Raw genomic sequence first — 18209 nt, forward strand, 5'->3', positions numbered from 1 at the left:
CCGAGTGAGGTGGTATACGAAGCAGCCCCTTGTTGCGGCTGAGGGAGCAGGCCGCTGGCCCTCACTTTTGCCCAGTTCCGACGTTCCATTCTAGTATCCCAAACGTTTCTTTTTTTTACCCTATCTTGTCGACCGTCGCATCGTTGAGTCTGGAACAACCAGTCTTCAAGGACGCTATAAGGGCTGCTCAACACTTTGTTGTCGGCTACATTTGGATTGATCGACTTTGCATCTTCCAAAACTCTGCAGAAGACTCGCAGAAGGAGGCATCAGCAACGAAAGATGTGTATCAAAAGGCAACTGTTCAGTATTTCTGCGATTAGGGCCGTAGAAGATGAAGCCGGGTGCTTCCCTGAGTAAGACCCAAGCAAGACGGCGCCAAAACGTTCCCGCTTCAGGATAACGGCAAACAAAGAGATGAAGGCTTTCAGATTCTGTCTTGAAAGCGCTGATCGTAGAGACTCTTCTTCTAGCTTGAGCCTCTGGCCCAAATATCTAGGTCTTCCAGGAACGCCTTTTCGCACCTTGAACCCTGCATTCGGGGTCTAAGCAGTTGTTTTGGGAGTGTCGTGAAGCAGGTTGCTGCGAAATTCACCCTCAGAATGTCTATGGCATCCAAATTTGGAACAACGACAGGATAAGGGATTACAAGAGGCAGATCAAGTCCCCAATTGTCCTTTCTTTTCCAAAGGGCTGTTAGATGTCCCGGATTGGATATATTTCGGCGATCCTTATGAGCAGCTTTTCACCTGAGAGAGGTCTGTAATCGACTCTATGCTAAAGATACTCATTATAGCGACTATAGTTAATGTGTCAACCAGCTCAATTCCATACATGTCCATACATGAATCTCTCCTTGAAGACAGGCAAGTTTTACTCCCAGTCCAAAACAAGAATCTGTCACATACTCTTAAGAGTAGTAATCATATGTTTACCAAAGGTCTATCAATCAACAGCAAACGCTTGAAATCAGTGTGATCAACTTGTCACCTCATCCCCTCTCTAGGAAGCCGCCAGTCGCTGTCCTCGCTCGTATATCTTTTTTACCAAGGCATTGTCGTTGAGCCCTACCGCGCCCTTCATGACCGAGTCGAATACCTTGCGGGGGCCGAAGGCGTTGAGGAGCCAGATCAAGAAGGCGTTTGTGCCTTTCCAGATGTAGCTGTCATTACTGCCACTTAAGACCTTGGACACGACCTGCTTTGCGAATACATCCGGGGTCACGGATGCCTTTGCATGGTGTGCCGATCTTTCCTTGACCTTGTGCTCGACATCAGCGTAGAGGCTCCCTTCCTCAAACTTGATGTTGTCTTGCGACATAAGGCGTGTAGAGACCTCGCCCATGAAGAGTGTGACGACGCGCACTCCCAGTGGACTGAGTTCAAGTCTGAGGGTGTCCGAATAGGAAGACACGGCTGCCTTTGATGCATTGTAAGCGGACGCAAATGGGAAAGGAACGCGTGCGACGATGGACGCCACATTGACAATGATCGGCTCGGTGTTGGAGCCAGATGCTGCAGCGATAAGAAGAGGCGCAAAGGTTGATACAACGTCGAAGAGTCCGAATACATTGGTATCGAACATTTTCTTGACTTGCTGGGTATCAGATTCGATAGCCGGCGCCTCGTACACTATAGATTCATTAGCAAAGTTCGTTCGTGGCAAAGTAAACCGGTTTTAGAATCGACCCCGGAGCAATATTGCTGCCAAGATCATCGAAGCGACGGGGACCAAGGAGAACTCACTCATTCCGGCATTGTTGAATAAGATGTCAAGCTTGCCGCCTGTTCTTTTGGCGATCTCTTGTTGTAAGAGAGCAATGCTCTCTGGAGAAGTGACGTCAAGAGCGAAGGTTTCAATTCCCTTCTCCGAAAGAGCGTTTATCGACTTAAGTGACCGAGCAGTAGCAAACACCCGAAGACCCCTGGCTGCAAACTCCAGAGCCAGAGCATTGCCCGAACCGCCCTCAGAGCATCTAAGCCGTAGTAGCGAAATCAGTAAACCTTCATAGTCTTTACTTGCATGAATTGCAAAACAGCCAAATGTTCTCTTACCCTGTTATCAGAACAGATCGCTTGGTGGAGACAGTCATGATGCGGCAGCTATGCGATGTTGTATCAAGGAACCCGGGTTGGATAGAAGGTAGCTGAAAGGTGGATAGACTGTAAAGCGAACGAACACTGTAAAAGCGGCAGGAGAAAAAAGAAAAGATCGATTGAATGCGAGAAAGTGCACTATATAGATACGCCAGACTCAATTGATAAACCGCCGGTTGCATGTTCCTATTTGATTCATACACGGAGGCTTTACGAGATCAGCCCCGACCTGGGTAATGATTATCTGGATTGGATTACAAACAACAGTACAATGATGAAAGACCGAACTATCCGGATCAAGCCATGCCGAGGCTTGTAACCTTCAAGCTCATTCAAGTGCAAACCTTGCAAACCCTTTCTCGGAATGATTACTTATTCGGCTTCACATATGGGCTGATTTGATGATCTTAGTCTCCCCACATTTTCTTGGGCTAAGAACCACTTTAATGCTTTCGGATTGGCTGTGGCGTTGGCGGGCGTGGCTTTTTCAAGGAGGGCATGTGCTCAGTAGTAACATTACACTAGAATCTTGATACCATTGAGCCTCCATACCCGCTCTACCCTTCCGTCGCCTCGCCTACACATCTTTCAATCAAGAGATCGCTCAAGATTACAAAGTTGAGACACCGCAGCGCATCGCGATTAAGATTATACTTAGGCTTTTTGCCTGCAAACACGACCTCCGCTGGCGAGGACGCGTTTTGGTTTTCAGCTTCTGGTTCTCTCTGTAAACTATTGTTCGATTATATTTTCGGTAATTACTCACTTGGTTGTAGGTGGGTTTCTTTCTTTAAACCAACATGTGAGGTACGTAGACTTGCTCCGCTCCATGTCGTGGCCTGCAACTGCTCATCTCTCAACTTGGTGGAAGTCGGAATCAAACATACACCAAGAAGCGCATGCCCGCATCTATGTAGAGACAGCAAAGGACAGCAACACCATGCCATAACACTCAGTCTTTGAAGAAGCTCTCAGCGAAAGATTTCGCTGCTTCCCCGCCAACATGCCCATTCATGAGTCGTAGGCCTTTTCCAAAAGTGCTACGGGTGACATTCGATCTCACATCGCCCACACGTGGGTTTGAATGCTCACTAACACCCAGGTTCCCAACAAAGATACGCGGGTCATCTAATGTGACATTGTCTACCCAGTTCAAGTTGGGATTGTTGTTCTGTCTGTTCTGTGCCTCTTGCTGGGATTCTTGAGTTTGGGCATCTGTCTCTTCAATACCGCCGAGCTTCAATGCCACAATGTCGGGAGGATCAAGGGCAACAATGCCAGGACCTATTAACATGTTAGCAACACACCAAAACGAGCAGTGTCATTTGTCAAATATGAGGCTTCGGTTTGTATTACCTGCCAACAGAAGCTCTCTATTCTGTAGCCTCGTCGCCAGAACTAGATTAAGTCCGATGGCTTCCTGGACCCTGGTGTTCGTTTCCTCGAGGATCTTCAATGCAACTTTGAAGCCGTCATGAATATTGCCTGTCAATCCCACATGAACGACAGATATCCGAGTTAGGAGTTCGGCTCTGGCACCGTCCAGACGGGTAATCTTCTTGACCAGCTCATTTTCATCGGCATCTCCAGTCGTCAAAGCATGCATATAATTCTTGACTTTGCCCTTTTGAAATCTGGCTTGCAACTTTTCGAAGAATTCATGTAGTTCCATCAAGCAGCGGGTGGTGGACCGAACCTGGTCCTCGACGCCAACGGTATGGAGGCGAGGCTCCCGTCCAACGAGGTCCAGTGTGTAGGATATGGCGTCGAGGACGGAAGACACATGTTGGAGAGTGTTTGGTACCCCTTTGACGCTTTCCTGGGCCTTCCTGATTGTCTGAACAAAGCCGATGGCTGTGGCGACTAAGCCAACGACTCCAGCCGTCACTCCAAGGGTCTCGGCCTGGCATTTTGAGAGTCAGAGGTCAGCGTCGTCCCAATCAACAGCGGCGATCGAGGTGCTTTGGAGGGGCCAAACTTACCATATTAGTACTGTGTCTTTTCACGGATATGAACTCAGTGCTGTTGACGACTAAAACTCCAAAAGACGGTTGTAATAACACGTTAGCGAAGTTTCCTTCGACCGCCATGTCCTCTCCTGGAGCCTCAGCCTGGTTTGATGCGGACAGTCACAAGGGCGTCTCCTATTGACAACGCATCACCACGTGATGTCAGCCCGAACCACCCTGAGCAGTATTCTTGCCAAGATCTATGCAGCCAGCATGTCAGCCCAACCATCATCGATTCGTGGAGGGGTGGGATGGCGGCCCTGTGGCTGTCGATATGGCATTCTCCTTGGCCAAATGTGATAAATACCCCTCTTTTCACAACTGACTGACCTCCCTTCCTCTTTGGTCAGATTTTCTTATCATCATCAAGCTGCTTAACAGTCTCTTGAAAAATGTCTCGCGATGCGTTTGGGAACCTCCGTCTGACGCTTCATTTATTTCCCTGTTGTTGGGCAGCTTTCAGCGGCCACTAAGCGCTTCACGGATCAGAAAGATGTTTTCCTCTTGTGATTTCCCGGCCACGGAAATTGATGAACCTGAAATAAGTGCAAGAGGGTCGAAGCCACATTCTCCTTCCAGACCTTCCATCATCAGGTCTGACTTCGGCGACAACAACAGAATTCATCTTGGTGATCTAAACTATCATTTCCCAAGCGGTAAGACTGATTTTTGATCTACCACAAACAGCAGATGCTTAAGTTTAATTTTAGGCTCGTACCATCCTAGTACACCCTTCCAGAAAAACGACTCATTTCTTTCCGACGTGTCGGCCATTGACCCTCAGAACCAAAGATCCTGGATCAAAAGTCTCAATCCAGCTTGGTATGCAAGGGCATTTAGCGACTTACTTGGTGAAAATGAGGAATTTGGGAAATGGTTGACGAGTAATGCCGGCCAACTTCTCTGGGTACGCAATGAATCTGGCTTTGGACGCCCACTCCTGGCCGCCAAGATGTTGGACGCGTTCGAGTCCAATGCCTTGTTCCGAGACCCCGTCGTCTCCCACTTCTTTTGCGTCCCGGGCAAAGCCACTCCGCTGCTGACTGTCACCGACGTTCTTGCGGGACTGGTATATGGCCTGTTGGCCAATTCACGCTATGAAGAACCAGTCCTGCCGCAAATACGGCGGTCATTTTCTCGGAGAGTCAAAAACATTCGAAACGAACCCTCCGGGTTTGCTGTTCTGGTAGATTTGTTTCTCGAAATCGTGAGGGACATCCGTCAGATTAATCAAACCCAACAACTTGTACTGGTAATCTCTGACCCGGAGTCCTGCATAACGGATGTCTATGGTAACAGCATATCGAATCTCATGGACTTTACAAAGTCAAGTTCGAGAACCATCGCGAATATTAAATGGATAATCATCAGCCAAAAGTCCCCTTCAGCGAGCGAATGGGGGCTTCAGATAGCCGATTTAGGATTGAAGACGCTAATCCTAAATCCTATTTCCACCGCAGCAGCACTTGGCCTTACTGGATTCCTGAAGCAGATCACTGAAACCGGTCGCAAACTCCGCATAATGTATCAAAGCCTTGATCATAACCGAGTATCTGGCGACGAAGTTTCCTCGTTCCGCCACTGCTCTGGGGCGATATTCTGGATGAAGCCACACAAACCGGGGTCGAAGCAGGAGTCTCGTCTTTTGTGGTACCGACAGAATATTGCGTCACCAACAGCTGTGGCTTCGAGTTTCCTTGGTATTCACGTTGCGTCGGATCAGTTTGCAATGGAAGAACAATACTTTCCAAAGGTTTATTTCTCGTTCGCCTCCTTGGTTTCGCCTGGATCAACTCGCTTATCTGAAACCGAGCCACAGAGTTTGCTCGCAAAAGCTCTCTGGGGCATTGTTACCCAGCTACTTCTATCAATCTGCGGATCCGAGTCTTCCATGGCCGCATTTATGCTATCACTTTCCCACAAGTCTTTGCAAGACTTGGTAAAAATCCTTGGCTCTACAATGGATGCAGAAAAAATCAAACCATGGTCTCTATCTACACTTTATCCTGAGAGTGGCGATCAAATAGGGACTCCAGAAGTTATGGATGACAAAACCTGGCTGGAGATGGCGAAGCCTTTAACTAGCAATCATCTAACGTTGCTGCGGATTATAATGGCGTCCATTCTTCAACGAGCTTATCACAACAAAAAGAGCGCAGTCCTCGTACTCGATAGTGTACAGCTCATCCAACCATCAGACTTCCAGCAACTTGTTGATCTACTCCAAGAGGTGGGTCACGGTCTTCGAGTTCTGATATGTGTGAGCGCCTCGCCAGAGGACTTCGCAAGTGAAAAGGTGGGCTGGGGTTCGATTTCAGATGCTTGGGTTGATAAATCAACAGAGTACAAGGGTAAGTCGCGGGGGAACACATAGCATCGAAAACACGGATACAAATGTTTTGGGGGTATAAGCTTACCAGTCAAAATCTAGAGTGTCTACAGAGCCTCCGATTCAACAGCATGTATCAACGGCAATATCAGATTGTTGATGCTTTAGCCGACACAAATCAGTGGCTATGGGTCAACGAGGAGTACATGAAGTGGCGGGACGACGGTGGTCTTCTTTGGATTTCTGGGAAAGCAGGAAGCGGCAAGTCGGTGCTTGCCAACACAATCCTGCAGACTCTTCGCCAAAACCCCAAAGAGTGTCTGGATGCCAACCCTTGGTCAGTCTGTGCATGGTTCTATTCGGCTCGAGGCGTCACCGGCGGAACACAGCATGACTCGATGCTCCGAACATTGATCTTCGATATCATTGGAGACAACCTGGCCGCTTTCCACGCTATGAAAGACATCTATCGAGATCTGGTCAGGCAATGTAATGGTCTGGTTACCTGGCCTCTAGGTGTTTTGCAAAACGTCCTTCTACTACTCTCTGGTTCCTCTTCCATACCCAACACGGTAGCAGTCATTGACGCTTTCGATGAGTCGGAAAAGGATGACAATCCTCAAAATATCCGGGCAAATATCACCGCAATGTTCCGCCGACTCGTTAGCTTATCTTCAGGACGGATGCGAATCATCTTCCTCAGCAGGCCCGACGCTGACATTGCCAAGGGGTTTCGAGAGTTCCGTCACATTTCTGTTCAGGACAACAATCGGAGAGATATCTTGAAAATCATAGACGATGGCATCTTCAAGATACGATCAGCTTGGAACAGGATCATAGACAACCCGGACTGGGATGTTTCCGACGACAACGAACACCCAACAACGCCTGGCGCCGCTAGGGATCAGATAATCCTACCAGCTGAAGTAGAGGCTGAGATTAATGACATGAAGAAGTATCTCATTTCGAAGGCTTCCGGAGTAACACTCTGGGTGGTTCTCGTTCTGAAAGACCTTCAGATTCGTTTACAAAGCCAAGATTGCTTTACAATCTCCGACCTCCGAATGACCCTCGAAGCTTTGCCGGTGGATCTGGAAGATCTGTACCTTTACTTCCGCATGATGCAGGAAAGTCAAATATCCAAGAGCCCAAACCGTCCATCTTACACCAAGCAAATGTTAACATGGATCGTTGGGTCACAGCGGTGGTCACCTCTGCAGCTTGACGAGCTCTGGGAGGCGATTGCAATCTTTGGCCCAACCCACGTCCCATGGTCTGATGGCGAGACGGTTGATGTTTCGAGGGGGTTTATTGCCAGGAACAAGATACAATTCGGAAGAAGCTGGGAACGGGTTTATCATCTCATTCACCAGCATTGCGGCCTGCTGGTAGAAGTACACCGCGTAGAGGACCCGTCTGCGTCAGCTCGGGCCCACGGCAGAGTTGCAGGCCTGGGCGCTTCGGCAAATTGGACTGTCCAGCTCGCACACGAGACTGTGAGGAAGTTCTTCAGAAACCCGAAAAAGAGCGGGCATCTCTTCATTGACATCGAGGCTGCTGAGATAATGGTCGCCACCACATCATACTTATACTTGGGGGTTGCCCGATCTCCGCAGATAACAGCCCCCGACCCCAAATTGAGCGCTCAAGTCAAGACGGACGTACTGGAGCTCATGATGAGCTCTGTATCGACAGCTTCGGGCTTCGAGCCTCAGTTTTTAGCTCTCGCGGAGTTTCTTCGCACTCGACCGCTCGCTCGCTTCGCGTTACAAGTTATACATCGAACCAGTTCTGAAGGTTCCTTTTTGCGCATCCTGAAGGAATGCGACGACGGCTTTTTGGCAGCCCAGGATCGTTTCATCACCCACTGGGTTGCGGATCTGTGCTTCACTCCTGTCACCCCCGAGACCGGCATACGGGACTTCATTCGTTACTGTTGCTCCAATGGCCGCGGTGACTTCTTTGCCTACATCAGCGGCCTCACAGAAAAGTACAGTCAACATTCTTGCGAGCAGTCATACGGGAGGGCACATCGGTTGCGCGATGATCGTCGTTACGAGATTGTTGGCGGCGCAATCGAGACCTTGGCAATGGTTCCGGCTGAATACTGGACTTGCTTTCGATTCGTTGCAGAAACTTTGTTTGAGGAAATCGTTCGAATCACTGGAAGTCCGGTGTCCTTTGGCCGGATGGACCGGCGCTACACCCGTTCCTTCGGCCCGTTTTGTATCGCCCAAGGTCTAGAGCTACTTTTCGACATGCGTTGGGTAAGGGCAGAGAGAAGCTTTCTCGCCCATGGCAGTCACTGTCCTGATCCGTCCCACACAATTCGGCTTGCTATTGATACAAAAGAGGGCTTAGAATGTGAAAAGATTCGGCAAACGTTTGAGGGACTTCTAGAATGGATCAAAACCTTTCCACAGGGGGATATTGTGCATCCTGCACCAGCTCCCCCGCCAGACCCTTGGTGGGGTTCCTGACACCAAGGGAACAAAGCAATAACAAGATGTCAATCTATTCCAGTCAGCGATGAGGCTGCGCCATGAAAGTCACTGATAGAAACTCGCCATTTCGTTTTGAATTTTCGGCAGATCATTGGCAGTTTGAAGGATGAGGTTGACACACGTACGACTATCAATAAGTGTGTATAAATGTAACCAAACCGATATGCCTTTTTTGGATCTGCGTGTTTGAACTCTGAACAGTCGGCCTTTCAGTCCAATCAGCTACAGCTTGATCTGAACAGGTACAGCTTGATCTCACTTGAACCCAGGCCAAAGTAGTCTACTTTTTCTCTGAAGTATTATAGAAACATCTCCAGTGCACTGAGGTATGCTATGAAGTCAAGCACAAGCTAGCTGCAGTGACCCTCAAAGCTCTGAAGGCTAGTACACTTCGTCATGTACAAATAAATAACATCAGAACATTGTAATTAGCTAGAAACTGTCTCTTGTCAGCTTTACTCTGCCCTTGGCGAAAATGTGGTCCAGCCGCACTCGATGGAATAGAACCAGTCAGTGAGTGTAAGGTTCCCAGCCCCAGATCTGTGAAAAGTGTACTTTGGTGGACTCATAAGCATCTCAAAGTGGTCTGTGAAGACTCCTTAGAGCCCCAGAGCAACGTAAGGGGAACTGCAAAGACTGGAATATCTTTTCGACGACGCTACACATTAACTGCTATTTGCAAATCATCAACCCAAAGGCAACCTCTCATCTTCCAACGCCGACGTCAAATTCTCTTGCCAACTCCCATCTCTAGACCGGCACAGCAGTGAAGCCGCAGGCCGCCGCGGAGGCGGTGATGGAGTTGCTATAGTACTGCCAGATGTTGTGCGTGTTGGCGCACTGCAGACAGGCGTCGTAGCGGGAGATCCACAGGTAGTTGGTGCAGTAGCCCGCCTCGCGGGAGAGAGTGATGGATGTGCCTAGGTGGGGGATCGCCGCCGTTAGCATTCTAGCACTCAACGGATATCCTTCGACGGATTCAACTCGGACAACCATGGAGGACTTACCGCAGTTCTCGTGGCAGAGATAGGCGGGAGTGCCCGGGGCCGGGACGTCCTGGCGCTTGGCGACGGACATGGACTCGGGGAACTCCCACGAAATCTGGTTGCGGGTGGCGAGGGGGTTGGCGGTGGCCAGGGAGGCGACGAAGGCCGCGGTGCAGGCGAGGGAGAAACGCATGGTGGATGTGTGAGGGGAGTAAGAGCTGGTGGTGGTTATGTGTGTGTGTGTGTGTTTGTGTGGTTTGGGGGTCAGAATGGAAGTGAGTTGAGTAAAGGCAGTCTCTCCAGTCCAAGACTTTCGTCAAGGCTTTATATCCTGGAGTCTTCTTGATGCTACCCAACTCTCAGGTCGCTCCAACCCCTCGGACATGGCCAGGAATCAGAAATCCTCTTCTCAAGAAACCGCAGTGCCCGAGCACATGGCTCCTGGTCCGCAACGGGCGACCGATATCGCCGGCGCTATTGGAAGGATGAGATCTTGGCGAGTGATTTTCACCAGCGCGTGTAGCATCCGCAACACACCCCACACGATGGGTTCCCGGCATAGAAGCGGTCCCGCCGAGCGTTATTTAGCGGGGGGGGGCTCACCCGAGTAGTCCAAGGAAGCCCATCTAATCTTATCAGATCATCTGATAATCGTGATCCCTGCTTGGGTCCGGGACGAGAGTGCTCAAAGGGGGTTGTCATGTCCGAAGCGACCCCACGCGAGTGCGACCCACAGAGTTTTCATATACGAGGTTGTTCAAGTAAAAAATGGCGAGGTGAATGTCTTGGTTTCCGGACTCTTTCTCAGGGCATGGTTGCCACTGATGGGAGGCGCTTTTTGTACAAATTTTTGAGGCTTGAGTGAGGATAGGCAGCCGTGAGATTCATTATACCAACGTTGTTGAACTCGGAAAGTTTGAACACCTTTGGAAGTCTGTATCTGTGTGCTTGGAGCAAAGGGTTACGCAAAGTTACCCACATTAAATAGTAGTATACAGCTTAGCCATGAATCCTCTACGAATCACGTCCGCAGACTTACGCCCTCTCCCCTTCGAACGCGTTGAACCCCCAGGTCCTCAGGCGCGGGTTCTTCTCAAAGGCCAGCGTCCGCTGGTCGTACAGCACCATGGTCCCGTTCGAGAGCTGGACGTCGAGCAGGTACGCAACGCTCAGCGTCCACATATCCCGGTCGCCCTGGATGCTGGCCACCGTGAAGCGGAGGACCTCGTCGCCGGCCAGGGTCTCGTTGTACACGGCCCGGAAGTTCTTCACGTTGCACACCTCCGTCGCGGACGCCGTCACGTCCGTGGATGCCGTGATGCGGTTCTCGGCGTCCAGGGCGGTGCCGACGGCCACGCTTGAGTTGGCGCAGACGAAGCCGTCCGAGTTGGCCGCGTGGGAGGTGGTGAGGCGGACGAAGTCCCAGGGCCCCAGGGACGCGGGCACCTCCACCTCGGCGGTGTACAGCAACGTTCCGTCAAAGGGCGCGGTGGACAGCCGCTCGTAGACGGCGGAGCGGTCGACGGCGGTATAGTAGACGCTGGCCTCGTGGACCCTGCCGACTGTCGGGAACTGCACGACGTACGTGCCCTGCTTCATCGAGGCCGCGAACTCGGGCGTGAAGCGGCACATGACGAAGAAGTTGCCGACCATGTTCTTGTTCCAGGTCGTCCACTCGGCCAGCTCGATGGTGTACAGCCGGGTCTCCGGGTCGAAGGAGGCGTGGCCGGCTTGGGCGCCCGAGGCGGAGAGCTGGACGTCCTGGGCGATGTCGGTGATCTCGGGGGGCACGGCGAAGGAGATGACGGAGTCGGCGGGGACGGGGGACGGGAGGGAGATCTGGACGTGGAGCTCCATCCAGGCGGCCGGGTCGATGATGAAGGGTGTGTCCTCCTGCAGGCGTTGAAGCTTGAGAGAGGTAAAGGCGTCAGCGAGGCCGGTAGGCGTAGCAGTTGCTGAGAGCGTCGTGGTACTGCCAGGGACGGAGATCGGGGCCGTAGTCGTGACGACCGATGTGGTCGTGGGAGCAGCCGCAGTCGTGATTGTTGTCGTAGCCGCGGCCGTTGACGCCGGGACACTCGAAGTCCACGTCGCGTTCTGTCCAGGGATGGGATCATCGCCCAGCTGGATCGAAAAGGGGTCCGAGAGGAAGAGTTGCCAGTCGTCCGGGTTCGCCGCGTCGCCAAAGATGCGGAGGGCGCGTGTGAAGATGCGGTAGCGGCCCGAGGGAATGTCGGTTCCGTTGGCGAAGGACCGGAACGTGATGTAGGTGCCGAGGTTGAAGCGGACGACCTCGCGCATGGGGAAGTCCATGTAGCCGCCGCCCTCGTATGACTGGAACCGAACGGACCCGTACCATGCCCGGGAGCCAGAGGCGTGTTGCGGCGGGTACGAGAACTGCTCCGTCTTCCAGTCGACGCCGACGAGGTCGACCGAGAACTCATACGTGCCGTACCTGAAGGCGAAGTAGACCTCGGGCGAGTCGAACTCGGCAGGACGGTAAGCTAGACCTTGGTAGTCGATCGGGTACAGGCTTCCGTCGGTCTGGTCGTAGCGGTAGGATTCCGGGCTATGGTGCAATGGAGTCCAGTTGTAAGTCGATGCCTCGATGCCGATGTAGGGCACCGTCAGGAGCTCGTCGTTGGAGCCCGCGAGCAAAATCTTGCCACTCCAGAGAGCACCACTCTCGGCAGTGACATCGGGAGCAGATACTGTGATCTCGATGTCCGAAGTAGCCCCAGCAGCAACCGTGACGGTCTTAGCCTCTGACAAGGAGCCAGTGACCGAGAGCAGAGGCGGGTAATATGTGTTTGGGTACCAGATGCTGTTCCTGGAAGAGATGGTAGAGGCGGCGACGTGCGAGATGTTGTACGTGACCTCCTCCGGTCCGGTGTTCTGGATGCGAAACGTATGCGTGCTCACGCGGTTGTCGGTGTCGTTCAACGAGAGAGTCGGTTCCGAGAGGAGGACAGTGGTGTAGTCGAACAACTTGGCCGCATCAACGAGACCGGCGCCCTGCTGCGCGAGAGACGCCGCCAACCCGCCGCCGACGACTTTGCCGTCCGTGATGTCGAAAGCAGGAAGGACGAGGGCGGTGGACGTGAGCCTCCGCACGAACTCGGCGCGGTCCTTCTTCGCGTGCGCAAACCACAGCGCGGCGACGCCCGAGATGTACGGCGTGGCGAAAGAGGTCCCCGAGGAGATGGCGAACCGGCCGTCGGGGAACGCGCCGTAGACGACGCCGCCGGGGGCCGAGACGATGGGTGAGAAGCCGTTTTCGTACGTCGGGCCCCATGAGGTGAAGCTCGAGACCTGTCCTGCGCTGGGCACCTCCGCGGCGAAGGCGGCGGGCTGGGCGTCGCTCTCGATCTTGAGGTGGAGAGTGTAGTTCTTGGCAACCTGGGCGGACGCCCATTCTCCCACCGACGCCGTCGTTACGGCCATGAGCTGGAGGGTGTCGGACGAGGCGGCGACGTCGTCGAAGTAGTAGGCGCCCTGGTTGTAGGAGTCGAAGAGGATTCCGTAGCCGAAACCGGCGTTGGCGATCGACCTGAAAGACTGGAACGAGTTACAGACGCCGCGCTTCGCCAGGACGGCCGTGGTCTCGGAGCCGGAGCCGGCGATGTTGCACGAGTCGCCGGCGTTGAGGACGATAGGGACGTGAACGGTCTGGTTGAACTTGGCCCCGTCATACGTGACGTACGAGATGTTGAGGGACTGACCGCCAGAGGAGACGAGAGTCGCGGGCCAGCCTAGGGTTTGAGATGCTTCGACGGAGCCGACGGAGACGACGCCGCGGCCGGCGGCCGGGGAACTGGCAAAGTACGGCCCCATCTCGCCCGAGTTGCCCGCCGCGATGACGATGAGCCTGTCCTGCGCGATCTCGCTCGCCACGCGGGACAGCACGGAGTCGGCGTAGCCCGTGTTGCTGCCGATGGACACAGAGATAATATCGCAGTCATCTGAATCGGCCGCGAGCATGCCCTTGAGCACCAGGTCGTTGGACGTCGCGTCGCTGCACCCAAACACCTTGTACATGTAGATCTCCGCGTCGGGGGCCACGCCGGCGAAGTCCTTGTGCGCGGCGGCGATGACCGAGGAGACGAACGTGCCGTGGCCGGCGCAGTCCGTGAGGGTGGTGGCTGAGGAAGAAGGAGAGCCGTCTCCGTCGACGAGGTTTCGGCCGCCGGCCACCTTGCCGAGCAGCGCCGGGTGGTCGACGTCGACGCCGCTGTCGACCACGCAGACGCGCTGGCCCGCGCCGGTGAGGCCGCGGTCGTGCAGCTCGCTGACGCGCGTGGCAATGTGCGGGTTCCACCTCTGCGAGTCCGTCGTCACCTCGAACGAGACGTCGAGCGCGATGGGCTGCACCGGCCAGGCGTCGGCGACGCCCGGGATGCTCTTGATCTCGTCGACGACCCCGGACGAGTTGCTGTTGGCGTTGTTCTTGTTGTTGCTGTTATCGACGTTGGCGATCTCGACCGAGACGCCCCTGAAGCGGCCCGAGATGGTGGTGAAGTCCTCTTTGACCGTGGCCTCGTAGCCGAGGGACGAGATCTGCCCCACGAGGGAGTCGGCGTTGGAGGAGTCCTCCTGGCGCGCGTTGGGGCCCGTTGACTTCTCTAGCTCAACGATGTAGCGGCCCGACGCGGCATCGGAGGCGGGCGGCGCGAGGCGGTTGCGGCCGCTGGCAAAGCCGCCCTCTGTCACCGTCGCCGTCACGGCCGAAGTGGCGGCGGCGATGGCTACGAGGGCCGAATGGAGGATCTTGGACAGCCTAGGCATTGCGATGACTGCTCGACTAAGTGGGATGGCGGGTCGCTCGGGGCCAAGAGTCAACGGTCCAAAGACGACTATTTATTTACCTCCTTTCTTTCTCTAGCTATCTCGTAGGTTCCACCTTGCCCTTCTATAAGACCTGGGACCTCGGATCAACGGCAGAGTTAGAGATACGCGTTAGAACCGCGCCCATCGGATCCAAGGTCATAATGCCGGGCTCAGGTCAGATTGCGCCTTTAATTACAGTTTGATGGACCCAATGGCCGATGACCGGAACGTAGCAGCAGGCAGCGAAGGATACGAAGGTCGATGCAACGTCCCGGGGGACTTGCCAGGTCCCAGAGCTGTATTGGTGTTGACCAAATGGGGCAGGTCGTCGGAAAAGACTCGTTCATCGGGAGCCCGGGAGGGGGCACATTAACGTTAAGCTTGTAGTTTATCAGCCCATCTAATCAATATCTGCGGAGCTGGAGACGCAGGGAGACCCCACAAGGCGGAGTGGGAACGTCTGGTATCCCACCGCCCACGCGCCGACGATGGAGTCGAGGAAGGGGGGTTTGATTCGCCGGGTTAGGGGGTTAAAGATGCCCAACTTGGGTGGTTAGCCGTGGGTTTAATCTCGGCGGAGGTTGACCGACTTCCGAGCGGATGGATCGTGGATCTCTGATGGTGGGTTTCAGCCCCGGCATACGAGTTGTGGGATGCCGTGATGGAAACGATTCAGTTGGCCGTTTTGCGTAAGCCTTCTTCTGTCCGCGTGATATCCTGTTCAGCTCTGGAGACTCGGCCAAAGTTGTCTCAGAGTGGAAGAAGCCATGCTGGAGAGCTAGTCCAGGCTTCACAAGTCATATTGACACATAGTTTGATGGTGCAATGGCGACGGATGGGCATCACAAACATTGACATATCAACAGCCCGACATGAGGGTATTGCCCAATCGTCTGCTGTTTACCACCATCTGTTCTCCATACTCGAATTAGCGTGTTGCTAGTTCGGAAGTCGGCTCAAGTAGGGTTCTCTGCTTTCAATGCAACTCCTCTTACTCGTGGTGTTTGTCTTTCGTCGCTAATTGATATCTCCAAAAGCCGGATGGGACAACTTCACAGATTATGGTTGATTAACAACAACGCGACTAGCGGGAACTGTATCAGTAACTCGGTTTTAAATACGCTCCATCTGGCTTTGATATAACTATATCAGCAACAAACTAATGGTGTTAACTGTTCTCTCAGTCTCAAGTTTGTTTGTCTACGTTAGAATGGATAAACGATACAATTTGAGAGCTCCCAAATTGACTGCGCCGGTTAGGTTATCAGGTATTTACATGCCACATGCAGAGTTGGTAGGATATTAAGAACCTAGGCACGACCCCGCAAGAGAGGCTCAAAGTCCAGAGGCAGTATTAAAACACAGTTGTTGTCGATTGCTCCCACTCCTGCTTTCCATTGTGGCTCTTATGCCCTTCACTCAATAGGATACGACCGCCAGTCAGAAAGTTGCCGAGAAAGGCCTACAATCTAAGCATGTCCCCGTTTATATGCCTCTAGGTTGCCCGACAACAGGTCAATGCTGAGCAGCGACCAAGGACTGAAAGTCAACCGCTGATTAGGTAGACCGAAATATCTCAATTGTGTATTGAAGGGAGAGGAGTCTACTGCGTTTCTGTGACTCTCGTTGGTACTGTATTCATATTCGAAATGCTGGTTTCCGAAAGAAAAGAATAGAAATTGCGACCTTCGCACGCATTACACTGACATCAGCAGCTGCTGACCCTACACTCTCTGCACAGCGGCGTGCGTCACAGCTTACAAGGTTCTTCGATGAGAAGACCACATTTGCCTGTCAAAGTCTCAACTCATCCACTTGGTCGCAAGCAGCACAGAAAAGCAGCCTCCTCCAATCAAAGTCTCCTCAGTTAGGTATTGAGGGTGATATCAGTATCATTAAGGAATGAAAACTTCCAGCCAAAGAACTTCTGTAAGAGTTTCAAGATATATCTAGCAAGTAGAGGCAGTTTGGCAGTCAGCTCATTGAACTCCGAAACCCAGAGTCTTGGAGATGTTGAAGGCAAAACAACTTATTTGCTTGCCACCCACCGCTTCCCCCCACCTCCCTAAGGACGTCCTCCATCGCATTTACCTCTTCGCTGTTCACGACGTAGAGGCCCGTAGTCTGGACCCGCCATGTGCCAAAGATGAGTTCCTCAAATTTCATGCATGTGAGTGTCATATCAGGGGCCTCGAAGGTGAGAAAACGGAAACGTCACGTGGGTCACTCAAATCCAGACAGCTCAACATCACGCAGGTTGTTCTTCAGACAAGCCGGCGGATGCGCCTTACTCTGGTATCCAGATACGATCCCCTCACTGGGTTCCCCTTTTTCACTTCCCACCCTGCTTTAGATTAGCGCCTAGGTGAGTTCAGGATGAGCTGTTTCAAGCAGTCTGCAATCTCAATCTTTGTAAGTGACCAAACAGGTATCATCGTAGCAGCAACCGCCGGTTGGCTCCATGGCTACTAGTACTTGCAGTAAGTTAGGTTCGCGTGGCAGGCCGAACTTCCGGTTAAGACGGGCTCACAAGTCGAGAACGACGACATTCGCATGAATCCGATCCCTGCTCGACCGGCCAGCACGACAGTACGATGTATCTTGATTACTCAACAGCAGGCATCTCCGTGTCCGAGGGCAGACTCGGTCGAAGGTCCTTGACCCCCTTCTCACTCTCGCTTTCTAGATATCAGAAGCAATTCACCGACTTGCTTCACATCTTCGCATGTACGCGTATCACGTCTGGTACCACCAACAAATCCCATAGTTCTGCCGCCACCCACCTCTATCATCCTCGAATATAAGAGACTGTTCATAGTTGTGTAGAGTGGTATCCATTATCTGCAGATATGTCAGCGCTAGAAAGCATTTGCAACTCAGCGTTTTTGATGATGGCAGTGTCTTTGTGGCGCAGGGGACCCAACAATCATTCAATTGCGTCCTTTGCTTAAGGTACAGTCGGTTCCACACAATACACACTCTTCACCAGCGGAGAGTTTGTTGTGATCAAACTCCAACGAACTGGTAGGTACCCGTTCGTTGGAGTTACACTGTGTGGCCCCTGCGCCCTCTAACGCAACACACGAGTAGCTCCTTTTTTTCAACTGCTTCCTGTTCTCTACGGAAACGCACTGATGCATTATTTGATTACTATCGCTGCCAACGACACGGACTGTAGCTTCAACTTCGCTGGGATTTAGTTCTTCGAATTTTAAGCAACTTAATCAAGACAAATTACAGTCTGTTTTGAACAGTTCTATTTAAAGTGTTATTTGTGAGTGATCGCATTACCCAAAATTAAAATGAAATCATACTTGAGTATTAGGGATTTGATTTTGTCGTATTCACTTACTCACCAAGACAAATTCCAATCTCCTTTGTGCAGTTTCCCTGGGAACGGCATTTCCGAGTTATTACACTCTCTAAAGCTCAATGATGAAATCATGTCTAAATACTAT

The 18209-nt window shown here is 52.5% G+C and overlaps 5 protein-coding genes across 5 annotated transcripts; 1 reads left to right on the top strand and 4 right to left on the bottom strand.

Annotated features, from left to right (window-relative positions):
• Positions 1 to 1002: 1002 nt before the first annotated feature.
• On the bottom strand, positions 1003 to 2092 carry CDEST_10340 (Putative short-chain dehydrogenase/reductase SDR, NAD(P)-binding domain superfamily; the record flags this gene model as incomplete). Its single annotated transcript, XM_062926498.1, has 3 exons — positions 1003 to 1631; positions 1746 to 1975; positions 2055 to 2092. The coding sequence occupies 3 exons, from the start codon at positions 2090 to 2092 to the stop codon at positions 1003 to 1005; spliced, it is 897 nt and encodes a 298-aa protein (XP_062782549.1).
• Positions 2093 to 3048: 956 nt separating this feature from the next.
• On the bottom strand, positions 3049 to 4186 carry CDEST_10341 (uncharacterized protein; the record flags this gene model as incomplete). Its single annotated transcript, XM_062926499.1, has 3 exons — positions 3049 to 3380; positions 3453 to 3999; positions 4079 to 4186. 3 exons carry the CDS (start codon positions 4184 to 4186, stop codon positions 3049 to 3051), a joined length of 987 nt encoding a protein of 328 aa, XP_062782550.1.
• Positions 4187 to 4445: 259 nt separating this feature from the next.
• On the top strand, positions 4446 to 8748 carry CDEST_10342 (Putative P-loop containing nucleoside triphosphate hydrolase; the record flags this gene model as incomplete). Its single annotated transcript, XM_062926500.1, has 4 exons — positions 4446 to 4761; positions 4816 to 6456; positions 6537 to 8701; positions 8737 to 8748. Exons 1-4 carry the CDS (start codon positions 4599 to 4601, stop codon positions 8746 to 8748), a joined length of 3981 nt encoding a protein of 1326 aa, XP_062782551.1. The 5' UTR covers positions 4446 to 4598.
• A 940-nt stretch (positions 8749 to 9688) lies between these two features.
• On the bottom strand, positions 9689 to 10200 carry CDEST_10343 (uncharacterized protein; the record flags this gene model as incomplete). The annotated part of the gene is made up of 2 exons (XM_062926501.1): positions 9946 to 10200; positions 9689 to 9858 (listed from the first exon to the last, which is right to left on the bottom strand). The coding sequence occupies exons 1-2, from the start codon at positions 10115 to 10117 to the stop codon at positions 9689 to 9691; spliced, it is 342 nt and encodes a 113-aa protein (XP_062782552.1). The 5' UTR covers positions 10118 to 10200.
• Positions 10201 to 10959: 759 nt separating this feature from the next.
• CDEST_10344 (Putative peptidase S8/S53 domain, Fn3-like domain, peptidase S8, subtilisin, His-active) lies at positions 10960 to 14709 on the bottom strand (the record flags this gene model as incomplete). Its single annotated transcript, XM_062926502.1, has 1 exon — positions 10960 to 14709. The coding sequence occupies one exon, from the start codon at positions 14707 to 14709 to the stop codon at positions 10960 to 10962; it is 3750 nt and encodes a 1249-aa protein (XP_062782553.1).
• Positions 14710 to 18209: the final 3500 nt, after the last annotated feature.

Source organism: Colletotrichum destructivum, chromosome 6 (assembly GCF_034447905.1).
Source record: "Colletotrichum destructivum chromosome 6, complete sequence".
NCBI classification, from domain to species: Eukaryota; Fungi; Ascomycota; class Sordariomycetes; order Glomerellales; family Glomerellaceae; genus Colletotrichum; species Colletotrichum destructivum.